Genomic DNA, 15,362 nt, shown 5'->3' with positions numbered 1-15,362 from the left:
GGAGAGCAGCTCTTTTCAACACCACACCCACCAAACCCTACAGGGGGGTTAGTGTGTGTGTGTGTGAGAGAGAGAGAGAGAGAGGAATGGTTTTTGTATATGCTTTTGAAGTTATTTTATTTGATCTAACACAAAATATGCAGCATATTTCTTGTCATTATGATGACAAATTCTACTCCCATTTCCACAGATCTGTTGACGTTGAGGCCCTCCACCCACACAGGCATGCAGTGAGCCACCTGTGTGTCTCGCAGAGAGAGAGTACACTGTGATCGTTGCAGCGCGCCCCTGGTAAAGACCCTGTGGCGTGCGTCCGGCCAGCCCAGGCCACACCTCCCTCACCCAGGACATGTACGGCAGTGCCCGAGCAGTAGGCCACATCGAGAGCAGCCCTGCACGGTCCCCACGACTGCCTAGGTCCCCCAGGCTGGGTCACCGGAGGGCCAGTAGTGGGGGTGGGAGCAGTGGAGGGGGCAAGACGCTCTCCATGGAGAACATCCAGTCGCTGAACGCTGCCTACGCCACATCCGGGCCCATGTATCTGAGCGACCATGAGGGAGTGGGCTCCACCGCCACCTACCCCAAGGGCACCATGACGCTGGGGCGTGCCTCCAACCGGGCCATGTACGGGGGGCGTGTCACGGCCATGGGCAGCAGCCCCAACATTGCCACGGTGGGGCTGGGCCACCACACTGACCTCCTGTCCTACAGCGACCTAGGCTCCCTGTCCATGCTGCAGCACCACCACCACCACCAGGGGGTGCCGTCTGCCCTGCTGCGGCAGGCGGTACGGGGTGGTGGGGGGGAGTTGCTGGAGATGCAGGCCACACTCCGGGACATGCAGCGGGAGAATGACCTGCTGAGGAGAGAGCTGGACCTGAAGGACAGCAAGCTGGGCTCGTCCACCAACAGCATCAAGAGCTTCTGGAGCCCCGAGCTGAAGAAGGAGAGGATGATACGTAAGGAGGAGGCGGCGCGCACCTCCGTCCTCAAGGAGCAGATGAGGGTGACTCACGAGGAGAACCAGGTTAGAACACAACATGCCTTCTCCCCTCCTCTCCCTTATGCTACTTCTTGGTAGTATACACTTGGTGTGTACTAGGATTAGTGTGCACTTCTACAACTCAATCTCCCTTTGCATCTCACTCCGACATCTGTCCCCTCTCTCTATGTTTTTTTCTGGATCTCTCTACCTTCTTGTCACAGTTTCTCACTGTTCTCGCTCCTGTCTCGTCACTCTAACTATTCTCTTTTTGTCCCAAGATATTCTCTGTCTCTACTCCCTGATGTCCAATAATTATCACACCGTCATGTTTATTTAATACATGTGGAAACCTTTTTGGAAAGAGGTGTTGGTGGTCATAAATGTTTCATAACCCACTCATCCCCCCTTTAGAGGAGTCCTCCGAATGAATGGGAGGGATGGAGGTGGGGAGGGAGGTGGATACGCATGCAGTAAGAAGCTTCTAAAATAATCTATCTAGATTCTACAGTATCTTACTGTGGTAAAATCATAATTAAGTACAACTTCGCAACTCTACGTTTCAGTGCAGCGCACCACACACTGTACAGTATATCAAATATTGCACTTAGTTAAAGCATCCTGGTTCGTCCTGGTTTGTTTTTCTGTAGGCTTTATCCAAATTGTACCCAAGAGATTGTGCCCAAGTGATTGTTAGGCTGCAGTACGGCAACAGCTTATTTTAGGGATTTGGCCACAACAGTGGTGGCTGGTGGGTGGAGATATAGGAGGACTGGCTCATAATAATGGCTAGAATGTAGTGAATGGAATGGTATCCATGTGAATGGAATGGTTTCCATGTGTTTGTGGTGTTTGATATCTTTCCATTCATTCCATTTCAGTCATTACAATGAGACATTCTTATACAGTCCGCACACCAGCCACCACTGAGCCACAGATGGATGATGTAAGGGCTATGTCCACAGCCAAATGTGATTTGATTGGTCTCTGTACCTTCCGCCTGTGTCTCTGTATGTTGGTTGTGACACTATCGAGTTCCAAACTGCCTCTGGAAGCAATGACAGCACAATAACTGTTCGTCGGGGCCTTCATGAAATGGATTTCCATGGCTGAGTAGCTGCACACAAGCCTAAGATCACCATGCACAATTCCAAGCGTCGGCTGGCAGTTCGCCGCCATTGGATTCTGGAGCAGTGGAAACGCATTCTCTGGAGTGATGAATCACGCTTCACCATCTGGCAGTCCGACAGACAATTCTGTGTTTGGTGGATGCCAGGAGAACACTACCTGCCCCAATGCATAGTGCCAACTGTAAAGCTTGGTGGAGGAGGAATAATGGTCTGTGGCTGTTTTTCATGGTTCAGGCTCCTTAGTTCCAGTGAAGGGAAATCTTAATGCTACAGCATACAATTACGTTCTAGACGATTCTGTGCTTCCAACTTTGTGGCAACAGTTTGGGGAAGGCCCTTTCCTGTTTCAGCATGACAATGCCACCGTGCACAAAGCGAGGTCCATACTGAAATGTTTTTTTGAGACCGGTGTGGAAGAACTTGGCTGGCCTGCACAGAGCCCAGACCTCAATTCCATTGAACACCTTTGGGATGAATTGGAACGCCGACTGCGAGCCAGGCCTAATCGCCCAACATCAGCGCCTGACCTCAGTAATGCTCTTGTGGCTCAATGGAAGCAAGTACCCACAGCAATGTTCCAACATCTAGAGGAAAGCCTTTCCAGAAGAGTGGAGGCTGTTATAGCAACAAACGCGTGACCAACTCCATATTAATATTCGACTTTTGGCCATGTAGTGTATATCTAACATCCAGGATGTCTTGTTTTTATACAGTGCATTGAGGGTGTGTGTGGTGACTTTGTCATTATCACATGAGAAGTAAAGTATATGAGTATACATAAGGGGATAAGACACGTATGATGTATAGATTTAGCTCATACAAGTGGCAGAGCCTACATACAGTGTATGAATTATAGATTTTGTGACATCTACAGTGACATCTACAATGTGTGTGTGTGTGTGTAGGTGGAGTAAATCCTCTCAATTTTTGTCTTCTCTGACACAGTGCTGCTCTTATTGCTGTGGATGATATCTCCCTCCCTGGAGACAGAGTTAGTCTACATTAATGAATTGCGTTTGGCTAATAAAAAGCAGCTGTGTCTTGCCAATGTAATTGCTCACTTGTATCCCCAGTCCGATGGTTCTGGAGGGTGGAAGAATTCCTCGCCCAATAGACTTGTTGAGCTGCTGACTGAAGAGAGTAAATTACATCCAGTCTGCTTTTTAGCTCAGTCTGTCTATTCTAGCAGCCCACTATTAGCCAAAGTAAATATTATATATTTATATACTGAAAATACAGTGTGTTCTTTCTTACATCATCGTTGTCAGAGTCGATCTAAAAGATAGCGACGGAGTCAGGTGCAGGACACATAAGAGTAACAATCACTGATTTACTCAATCCAAAACGTAACAAAATCCCGTTCCAAACAAGACAAAACAGGACTCAAAATACAACACACCGGAATACACGAAAGACAATCACGCACAAAACAAAGGGAAACCAGAGGGTTAAATAAGGAACATAATTATGAGATGGGAACCAGGTGTGTAAACAGACAAAACAAAAGGAAAAATGAAACATGGATCGGTGGCAGCTAGAAAGCCGGTGACGTCGACCTGTAACGGGTTTCCTCATCTTCGTCTGAGGAGGAGTAAGGATCGGACCAAAGCGCAGCGTGGTAAGTGTTCAAGATGATTGTAATTAAAGAAAGCACTAAGCACTGAATCAAAACAATAAACGATAACGTGAATTTACAAAACCGAAACAGTACCGTGTGGCCCAAACACTCACACGGAAACAAACACCCACAAACCAAAAGTGAAACCCAGGCTACCTAAGTATGATTCTCAATCAGGGACAACTAACGACACCTGCCTCTGATTGAGAACCATACTAGGCCGAACACAAAAACCATCATAGAAAAACAAACAGACTGCCCACCCCAACTCACGCCCTGACCATACTAAAACAAATAATAAAATAACAGAACTATGGTCAGAACGTGACACGACCGCCGAACGCCGCCCGAACAAGGAGAGGGAACAACTTCGGTGGAAGTCGTGAGTTGTAGCGGAGAAAACTCACTCATATGACTCAACGCACGATTCAAGCACACTCAAACGACTCACAATTAGCCTAGATCTGTTTAATTGAAAAGCTAGTTTTCTACTAATGGTACCTTATCATCAAATCATGCAGCACCCTGTGGGTCTTAGCTGAGCTGAAGGTAATGATTACTGTAGATGCTATGGCCACAGCATTTTGAACATTCACCATTTTGATCATTATTTAGCATCAGCTCAGGGTCATTATTTAGCATCAGCTCAGGGTCATTATTTAACATCAGCTCATGGTCATTATTTAACATCAGCTCAGGGTCATTATTTAGCATCAGCTCATGGTCATTATTTAACATCAGCTCATGGTCATTATTTAGCAACAACGCGGAGTCATTATTTAGCAACAACGCAGAGTCATTATTTAGCATCAACTCGGGGTCATTATTTAGCATCAACTTCGGGTCATTATTTAGCCTCTACTCTGGGTCATTATTTAGCATCAGCTCAGGGTCATTATTTAACATCAACGTCAAACACTGCCATCCCAACTCATAATGGTGTGTGTGTGTGTGTGTGTCTGTCCCTTTGTCTGTAACAACGTGTGTTTCTGTTAATGTGTGTGTGTGTATGTGTGTAAGCGTGTGTGTGTAACAACGTGTGTGTAAATGTGTTGTTATAGCTGGGCCGGAGCTGCTGGAGCTCTGCTGCTGAGCCAGGCAGTCAGCAACCATCATCACAATCCCCAAAATGGAGGATATATCACTGCTGTGTTTATGCCCAGACACACCACTGGCACACAGTTTCCACAGATGAGATTGTTGGTTCCTGCTAAACTGCCATATTTCTCTGATCTGTAATCTTCTGTTAGTCGTCTCATCGTGAAGACACACGCACGCACGCACATATACATTCACACACACAGCCACACGCACACACACACAGATTTTTAGTGGCAGCGTTAGTCTCACAGCAGGGGAACAGTTCTCTTTCCTGTCGGCAGTTCTGCATTATAATGGCCAGCAGCTAGGCCCCTCGCTCAGCCTCAGTGCTCCTTAGATCCAACAAGCCTGTAACCAGCCTGTATCCTCCTCCCAGGTTGTGGGAATGTGTGTTTGTGTATGTGTGTGTGTATGGAGCCCACTAATCTACTGTGTGTGTGTGTGTACCTGTGTGGTTGTGGGTGCAGGATGGTTACAAATGTGTTGTTGTGCCCACTGTTCATGGGTGTGGTAGGCTTGTATTTATTTTATTGATTTATTTATTTGAATTTTTACCCCGTTTTCTCCCCAATTTCGTGGTATCCAATTGTTTTAGTAGCTACTATCTTGTCTCATCGCTACAACTCCCGTATGGGCTCGGGAGAGACGAAGGTTGAAAGTCATGCGTCCTCCGATACACAACCCAACCAATCCGCACTGCTTCTTAACACAGCGAGCATCCAACCCGGATGCCAGCCGCACCAATGTGTCGGAGGAAACACCGGGCACCTGGCAACCTTGGTTAGCGCGCACTGCGCCCGGCCCACCACAGGAGTCGCTGGTGCGCGATGAGACAAGGACATCCCTACCGGCCAACCCCTCCCTAACCCGGGCGACGCTAGGCCAATTGTGCGTCGCCCCACGGACCTCCCGGTCGCGAACGGTTACGACAGAGCCTGGGCGCGAACCCAGAGTCTCGGATGGCACAGCTGGCGCTGCGGTACAGCGCCCTTAACCACTGCGCCACCCGGGAGGCCGGCTTCTGTTTATTTTAAACAAAGATTAACAGAATGTGTGGTAATCAAAGACGATTAGAGTATTGTGCAGTATAATATATCATTTAATAGTCATGGATGTGCAGTAATCATATGAATATGTATTATCCCAGACACCCTAGACCCACTCCAATGTGCATACCGCCCCAACAGATCTACAGATGATGCAATCTCTATTGCACTCCACACTGCCCTCTCCCACCTGGATAAGAGGAGCACCTACGTGAGAATTCTGTTCATTGACTACAGCTCAGAGTTCAACACCATTGTGCCCTCCAAGCTCATCACTAAACTAAGGACCCTGGGATTAAACACTCCTCCTGGATTGACAGACCGATATTCCTGTGAAATCTAGTTTTAACCTGAGCTTTTAACATGACCGGTTTAAACCAGGGAGAATGGGAAGAGAGGAGGAGAGGAGAGGTGTAGAAAGGACATGAGAAGAGTGAGTTAGCTATGGGTGATATTTTGACGCTAAGGAAGAGGAAGAGAGAGAGAGAGAGAAAAGTGAGGAGATGAGAGGCCTCATTAGAGTGAGTAGCATCTCATATCACAGACAGGGTTTAAGTCTAGATCAGAGAAGAGGAAGATGGATGGAGGAGTGGAAGGGATAAGTGGAGAGGAGGGGATGCATGGATAGGAGGGGATGAGTGGAGAGGAGAGGAGGGGATGAGTAGAGAAGAGGGGAGGGGATGAGTGGAGGGGAGGGGATGAGTGGAGGTGAGAGGGGAGGAGCTGCGGAGAGGGGATGAGTGGAGAGGAAGGAAAGGGATGGGATGAGTTGCAGGAGGAAGGGGATGAGTGGAGAGGAGGGGATGAGTGGAGAGGAAGGAGGGGGGAAAAGACAGTTCAAGAAGGATGATTCATGAGAAGGAAGGAAATAATGGAAGAGAGAGAGAGAGGAAATGAGAGATATGAGAGATGAGTAGAGTAGAAATAAGGGTAGATTAGTCAAAGCATACCAAATCAGCTTGTGCTTCCTTGTCCGCCATCTATCCATTATGTACAGCAGAGGCATGAGACAGTTGGACTGAACAGTAAATTCTTGGAGTCAGTGAGCTGGGATTATCGATCCGGATGGAGTAACGCTCTGCAGCGCTTGGCCTTCATAGAGCTCCTTGGTTTAACTAAGCGGAGTGGGGCTGTCAGAGTTTTCCAGATGGAAACTTTCCCCGGTGTTTGGTCCGATGCTCATGGTTGGCTCCTAGGGAATGATCAGCCAGCCGTAGCCACAGCAAAAGAGTCACAATGCATTTCAGCCATTTGTGTGAATTTGTATTTGTCATCTCAGGTCAATATGACTGATTCTAGATTAGTTTTAGTCAGATGCTTTGAGCTGAACTGAAGCAGGGAAATGCCTTGTATTCCTCTGGTGAAGTTCATACTACTGTAGTAGTCAGTGGTATGAGTGAATAGTAATGTTGAAGCAGATGACTGTGTCTTTCACCTGAATCTCAAAGGCCTTCAGTGTGTGCGAGTGCGCGCATTCATACAGCATGACAATGTGTGTGTGTGTGTGTGTGTGTGTGTGTGTGTTCGTGTACATTCGTGGATATGTGCATGCGTGTGTGTGTGTGTAACGAACATCTGTGGTGGAAGAAGGTGAGGACCAAAGCGCAGCGTGGTAAGTTCATGTTTAAAAAAAAAGTAATGAACACCGAACAAAACAATAAACGTGAAGTAATCAAACCGAAACAGTCCCGTGTGGCACAAACACTACCACGGAAAATAAACACCCACAACTCAAAAGTGAAACCAGGCTACCTAAGTATGATTCTCAATCAGGGACAACGATTAACAGCTGCCTCTGATTGAGAACCATACCAGGCCGAACACAGAAAATCACAAATTATAGAAAAAAGAACATAGACAACCCACCCAACTCACGCCCTGACCATACTAAAACAAAGACATAATAAAAGAACTAAGGTCAGAACGTGACAGTGTGAGCTAGAGGTCTTCATGGGTCTGACAGACCTGAATTCTGATATCTGACCTGAGTCCCAAGCAGGTCCTGGTCCCAAATTCAGATTTTAGTCTCAGATCTGGATCTGGTCTGATATATTTTTATTTTTAATACGTTTGCAAAAATGTCTAAAAACCTGTTTTCGCTTTGTCATTATGGGGTATCGTGTGTAGATTGATGAAGAAAAATAACAATTGAATCCATTTCAGAATAAGGCTGTAACGTAACAAAATGTGAAAAAGTCAAGGGGTCTGAATAGTTTCCGAATGCACTGTAATTGTCAAGGGTCTCGGGTATGTGCAATTAAAATTGATTTACCAACTGGACCTGGAATTGGACACGTTCTCTGTAAATTTAATGTGTGTGAGTTGATGAGACCTGCGCGAGCTTGTAATCTGTGTCAGTTTATTGCAAGTCGATAAAACGGGTAATTTACAGTGTCTTCAGAAAGTATTCATACTCCTTGACTTATTCCACATTTTTATTGTTTTACAGCCTGAATTCAAAATGGATTAAATAAATAAAAAATCTCACCCATCTACACATAATAACCTATAATGACAAAGTGAAACACGTTTTTAGAAATGTAGCAAATTGATTGAAATGTAAATACATAAATATAGGATAGAATCATCTTTGGAAACTGTGAGTCTTTATGGGTAAGTCTCTAAGAGCTTTGCACACCTGGAATATACAACATTTACACATTATTCTTTAAATAAATCTTCAAGCTCTGTCAAGTTGGTTGTTGATCATTGTCTTTCAAGTCCTGCCATAGATTTGCAAGCCCATTTAGGTCAGAACTCTAACTAGGCCACTCAGGAATATTCAATGTCACCTTGGTTAGCAACTCCAATGTAGATTTGGCCTTGTGTTTTAGGTTATTGTCCTGCTGAAATGTTAATTTGTGTCCAAGTGTCTGTTGGAAAGCAGAATGAACCAGGTTTTCCTCTAGGATTTTGCCTGTGCTTAGCTTTATTCCATTTATTTTTATCCTAAAAAACTCCCTAGTCCTTGCTGATGACAAGCATATCCATAACATGATGCAGCCACCACCATTCTTGAACAGTGGTAATCAGTGATGTGTTGTGTTGGATTTGCCCCAAACACAAAACTTTGTATTCAGGACATAAAGTTAAAATGTTTTTTAAAATGTTACTTTAGTGCCTTACTGCAAACAGGATTCATGTTTTGGAATATTTTGTATCTGTACAGGGTTCCTTCTTTTCACTCTGTCAATTAGTTTATTATTGTGAAGTGACTACAATTTTGTTTATCCATCCTCAGTTTTCTCCCATCACAGCCATTGCACCCTGTAACTGTTTTAAAGTCACCATCAGCCTCATGGTGAAATCCCTGAGTTTCCTTCCTGTCTGGCAACTGAGTTAGGAAGGAAGCCTGTATCTTTGTAGTGACTGGGTGTATTGATACACCACCCAAAGTGTAATTCATAACTTCACCCTTCTTCGCGAGGCTTTGGAAAACCTCCCTGGTCTTTGTGGTTCAATCTGTGTTTGAAATTCACTACTCGACTGAGGGACCTTCCAGATAATTGTATGTGTGGGGAACAGAGATGAGGTAGTCATTAAAAAAATCATGTTAAACACTATTACTGTGAGTGAGTCCATGCAACTTATTATGTGACTTGTTAGGCACATTTCTACTCCGGAACTTAAGCTTACAATAACAAAGGGCTTTAGTACTTATTGACTCAAGATATTTCAGCTTTTAATATTTTATCAGTTTGTTTAAAATAAATATAATTCCAGTTTGACATTTTGGGGAGTTGATTGTAGGCTAGTGACACAACACAACAAACTGTGGTAAATGTCAAGAGTCGTGAATACTTTCTGAAGGCACTGACTATCTGTTTTGCAGTAGTAGCTTATCTGGCAAATTTAAAGAAATGTATGCTGGTGTTGGGAACATGGCATCTTTTTCTCGGTCTCTCTAGGGTTTAGGACACAACTGTGGATCATTTAGCCAATATCACTCGTTTATTGATGGCACTGGTTTATTTCTCTCTCTCTTTCTACTCTCGGATCTGAACGGGTATCTCGGATCTGAACGGGTCTCTCAGATCTGAATGGGTCTCTCGGATCTCAACGGGTCTCTCGGATCTCAACCAGCATAAGTATTTTTGGGTCTGTTTTTCCATAGGCCTTTTCGGAACGGGTCTGACTGTCCTCTGGTCCGTTCGGAATGGGTATCCATTTCATTATCTTTTATGCTTATCAGGTCGGGTGGGAAAGCCACAGATCCATCTCTAGTGGAAACCTGTGCCAGTGTGTTCCTCTTGTTTGTTGTTTTGAACCTCCCTGTGTGTGTGAGTAACAGGTTGTGCTACTCTCTATGAAGGTGAGACTTGTCACTGACGCATGCAGCCCCCGTCAGCAAACGGATGACTGTCCTGCCCAGAAATTAAGAATGAATGATGATATGTCATGTAGCATCATGTATCTGCTATATCCAGGACATCTAGGCAACCATCCCCTCAATGTGAGTCCTTACTGTGATGTCTAACAGTCTCCTACATTAGTGTTTCTCAATCCTGGCCCTGGCACTAACCCACCTCATTCAAATCAAAGACTTGGTGAGGAGTTCATTAGTTGAATCAGGTATGTTAGTGCTAGGGCAAGAGGGTCCACAGGACCAGGACTGAGAAATACTGTAGACCTACATTATGGTCTAGTAGTCCATTATGTTCTGACCACTACTTTCCCTAGTCACCTAGTACTTCACAAGGCATGTGGTTTAGAACATGCACCAGACAGAGAGGGAGAGGGAGAGGGAGAGGGGCAAAGGCAAAGAGAGAGGCATAGGCAGAGGGAGAGGAAGAGGGAGAGGCAGGGAGAGGAAAAGGTAAAGGAAGAGGCAGGTATAGGCAGAGGGAGAGGAAGAGGGAGAGGCAGGGAGAGGAAGAGGTAAAGGAAGAGGCAGGGAGAGGGAGAGGTATAGGCAGAGGGAGAGGTATAGGCAGAGGGAGAGGGAGAGGTATAGGGAGAGGGAGAGGTATAGGCAGAGGGAGAGGCAGAGGCAGAGGTATAGGGAGAGGGAGAGGCAGAGGCAAAGAGAGAGGCAGAGGCAAAGAGAGAGGCAGAGGCAAAGAGAGAGGCAGAGGCAAAGAGAGAGGCAGAGGCAAAGAGAGAGGCGGAGGCAAAGAGAGAGGCGGAGGCAAAGAGAGAGGCGGAGGCAAAGAGAGAGGCGGAGGCAAAGAGAGAGGCGGAGGCAAAGAGAGAGGCAGAGGCAAAGAGAGAGGCAGAGGCAAAGAGAGAGGCAGAGGCAAAGAGAGAGGCAGAGGCAAAGAGAGAGGCAGAGGCAAAGAGAGAGGCAGAGAGAGAGGCAGAGGGAGAGGAAGATGCAGGGAGAGGAAGAGAAAGAGGCAAAGAGAGAGGAAGAGGAAGAGAGAGAAGCAGAGGAAGAGGGAGTGGCACACGCAGGGAGAGGAAGACTGAGTGGAAGAGGGAGAGGGTGAAGATGAGGCAGAGGAAGAAAGAGAGGGAGAGGCAGGGAGAGGTAGAGGCAGAGGCAGAGGTAGAGGTAGAGGCACAGGGAGAGGAAGAGGCAGAGGCACATCTATATAAGCGAGAATAAAGTAGACGGCACGGGTCAAAATTTAGATTTATGGCCCTGTGTCCAGATGGCGCGTACATGTCCAAATATGGGCATCCGGCCAGGACATCCTGTTCCTGTTGTCACGTGTTAGAGGGTGTGTTATTTTATATATATATTGCATCTATTCCTTTGAAGTTGTCATGCTGATTGATGTCTAGGGACTTGGTTGAACTGGGGGGTTCTGTGTTTGAACTTTTTGAAAGAGTATGGCCCCACACCCCTGTTTTATTGCCCTTAGGGTTGCTTTCTATGAAGCAGGAATGTCCGGGGTATTGGCTGTGGCAGACGCATTATAAATAAAGTCCAGAACAAGGCATGCGACCCCAGAACAGTAAACAAGATTTTTTAAATTAACATGGATTTTGTGATCAGTGGCAAAGCTGTGATGACTGTAACAACGGAAGCAGGACCGCGGCTGAAACATAGAGAAAGGGCCAAGTATAATGCCACAATATACGATGCGCCAAAAAAAGCGGTTTCTAAGTGTGTATAGAACCCAGATACCGCCCGCAACTGCGCTGAAAGATAAAGTGCTGATGGACAGCAATGGGGTTATCAGTTTGATTACCTGGCCTGTAGAGTGAACCTCTATACGGTAGCCAAAGGAGAAGAATATACCGACCAGACATTAGGAGTGGACTATGGGGTTGAAGACTGGACGGTTATTCGCAAGATTTTGTGTCCCGAATTGAGACTTATCACCAAGGGGTATAGCTTGTTCACAGGCTACGAGACCCGTTGGGAAGGTACCCCTGACTCCTCAGGAAGAGTATTTCACAGGGTGAAAATAAAAGAAAGAATGGACTTCCATGTGGCTGCGTGGAGTTCTATATCAGCAACGAGGAAACCCGCAACCAAAACATTCGTGATGGAGGCCTGACTGGGGATTTTAGGAGCCCCAAGAAGGTACATCGTCAGAAGAAAACTAAGTACGCGGCTGCGTTAACCACGCCCTGATACCCAGAGGACTGGTTCAACAATAAAAGGAGGGTCCTTAAAACCTACAGTTCTTCACTTACGCATATACCATGGATATTCCTACCACATACCAGGACTCCCAAACGTCATGGGGGCCCGACCCTAAGGACTCTATGCCTCGCAGCCCAACATTCTACTCCCCCCTGGCAAGACCCACGACACCCCCTACATGTACACAGCCTGAGGACGTGTTTGATGGGGTGTTCAGTACTATTTTTGTGGACACCATCAAGGCCTCTGTAGCCACGCTTTTCGACGTGGTGATTGGAGAGTATATACGAGAAAAATGCATCGGTTGTGAGATCAGTCACCCCAGCCAGCTCAGGCATCCTTGCCTATACGACCCCCCAAGATACTACTTCTTCAACCATTTTGAGGCACTGGTGAAAATACTTTGGTCCTGCAGGTTTATACCATCGCTGGTCAGAGCCCTGGAGTCTATGGGTCTTGTGCCTTCTATCCCACGGGGTAACCAAGGCTTTCCTACATGAACTGAAGGAGGCGACACACCCTGGTGGACGACAACAAATACAGGGAAGCTGTGGTGGCTGATGTGATGACTTTCTGGCTCAATAAACCCCAAGAGACTGAGTGACAATTTGTTATTTAGATGTAAAGCAATGGGTAACTATGTATATACGATGTTAGAGAGAATAAATACATTTTTTCTTTTGAGAGAACTTACAAATGTTATGCATCAAATTATTGAAAATAAAGTGAACAAATCAGCTACACAACCCACAATTCCTGGACTAATGTAGAGCGTGTGCTGAAAATGGAACAAATCATGAATCATGTACGACATGCGGGCGAGAGTCTACAATGGACACAATTGGTATCCCGTCTTGTGGATGATTCTGAATAACTAGAAACAACTTTGTCTAAGATTTTACTTTATTTGTTTGAAACACCATTTAATTGTAACATGTATCATATTGTTGTTTATGTACTTACATAGCGGATGTGTGTGTTTTAAAAATTCAGCGACACAAGCCTGTTAATCTAAACCAAATATATAGGGTGTTGCATGCTGTGATCGTTGAGAAAACGGGGACATGTATCCTGCAACGAATTCTGAATTGTCTGTATACGTAATACATAATGTTTTCTTGAAAATAAAAATCCAAAAATGAAAATGAAATGTTGTCGTTATTTGAAAGTGGCTCATTAACTTTATTGTACCTCAGAGAGGCAAGAAGGATGGCGGAGCAGATGTTGAAAAACATTTATTATAATCCCTCTGGATCTTATGGGGGTAAGGAACGTTTACAGAGAGCTATAGCCGAAGAAACAGGTAGCCGGTTAAGCGATGCTAAAGTGAATGAGTGGTTATCAGAGCAGGATGCACATACTCTACATAAACCCGTAAGAAAACAATTTCCAAGAAATAGAGTTTTTTCTACCCAACCCTTGTCCCAATTTCAGGCGGATCTATGTGACATGCAGGCCCTTGCAGATAAAAATTATGGAAATCACTACATGCTAACGGTTATAGATATTTTCTCTAAAATAGCTTTTGTAAGGGTCTTAAAAAATAAGAGTGGGGCAGAGGTCCCCCGGGCCTTTGACTCTATCTTGAAGGAAGGAGATGCACCCAAGAAAGTGCAGACTGATGGCGGATTTTTTAATTTTTATAATACTTTTCAGAAACTCATGAAGAAGCACAATATAGTACATCTTGCTACAGGCTCGGATTTGAAAGCTTCAGTTGTTGAATGCTTTAACAGAACTCTGAAGGAGCGGATGTGGCGCTATTTTACAGCTCACAACACGCATAGATATATCGATATAGTTCAAGATTTAGTAATGGGGTACAACAACAGCTACCATAAGAGTATACGTATGAAACCCTCCGAGGTCTCTTCTGAAAACTCTTTTCAAGTCTTTAAAAATCTGTATGGTTTGTTCCCCCTTCGCCGTAAGAAAATAATATATTTTGAATTAATTGTGGGGGGCTTGGTGCCGTATATCCAAATTGAGCAGTGTTTTCGACAAAAAATATGAGCAAGGCTACAGCGATGAGTTGTTCACGGTTAACGAATGTCTGCCGCGCATACCCCTGGTCTACAAATTGAAAGATTATGACGGGGAACTTATAGAGGGGATCTTTTTATGAGAAGGAATTACAGAAGGTACAGTTGGTCTTTCACGTGGAGGAGATTCTAGATCAAAAGAGAGAAAAGGGTAAGAAAAAATGGGTGCTGGTCCGCTGGAAAAACTGGCCCCAAAAGTTCAACAGTTGGGTATAGAGCACGATGTGGTGGAGGCATCAGGGGTTAACTTAAACCCTCATGCATGATAAATACACCATCATTCGCGTGTACACAGGAGTGCATCATGGAACACAGCGGCTTCTACCTGACTCTCCCCAGTAATGCGTCTGCACATATATATCGTAATAATCAGAGTTCGAATTACCGTAATTTCTGGACTATTAAGCGCACCTGAATATAAACCACACCCACTGAATTTTTACAAATATGTATTTTGTACATAAATAAGCCGCACATGTCTGTCTATAAGCCGCAGACCAGTACATTGAAACAAATGAACTTTACACAGCCTTTAAACGAAACACGGCTTGTAACAAAAATAAATAGGCTTTTAAACGAAACACGGCTTGTAACAAAAATAAATAGACTTTTAAACGAAACACGGCTTGTAACGAAAAAAAAAAAATTGCAGTAAACAGTAGCCTACCAAGAAAGTCATTGGTCACTATCTTCCTCCTCCTATGCACTGAAACCACTGAAGTCATCTCATTCGGTGTCGGAGTTGAATAGCCTCAGAATTGCTTCATCCGATGTTGGATCGCTGCCCTCTTCAACACGCAGCAGTCCAGCCTTTCGAAACCCGTTGATGATAGTGGATTTTTTTTGACAATGCTCCACGCTGTCAGCAGCTCTATTTCCTTTTCCAACAGCCAGATCGATCATCA

The 15,362-nt window shown here is 45.1% G+C and overlaps 1 protein-coding gene across 1 annotated transcript in view; it reads left to right on the top strand.

Moving 5' to 3' along the window:
* Positions 1–349: 349 nt before the first annotated feature.
* The window catches only part of LOC139414425 (ERC protein 2-like), an 88,668-nt gene continuing 73,655 nt past the window's right edge, over positions 350–15,362 (top strand). Inside the window, exon 1 of the mRNA XM_071162337.1 lies at positions 350–1,027. Coding sequence (XP_071018438.1) covers positions 350–1,027 — 678 coding nt within the window. The remainder of the gene's footprint in view (positions 1,028–15,362) is intronic.

This window comes from Oncorhynchus clarkii, chromosome 7 (assembly GCF_045791955.1).
Source record: "Oncorhynchus clarkii lewisi isolate Uvic-CL-2024 chromosome 7, UVic_Ocla_1.0, whole genome shotgun sequence".
Classification (NCBI taxonomy): Eukaryota; Metazoa; Chordata; class Actinopteri; order Salmoniformes; family Salmonidae; genus Oncorhynchus; species Oncorhynchus clarkii.
This window is presented reverse-complemented; position numbering and strand designations above follow the sequence as displayed.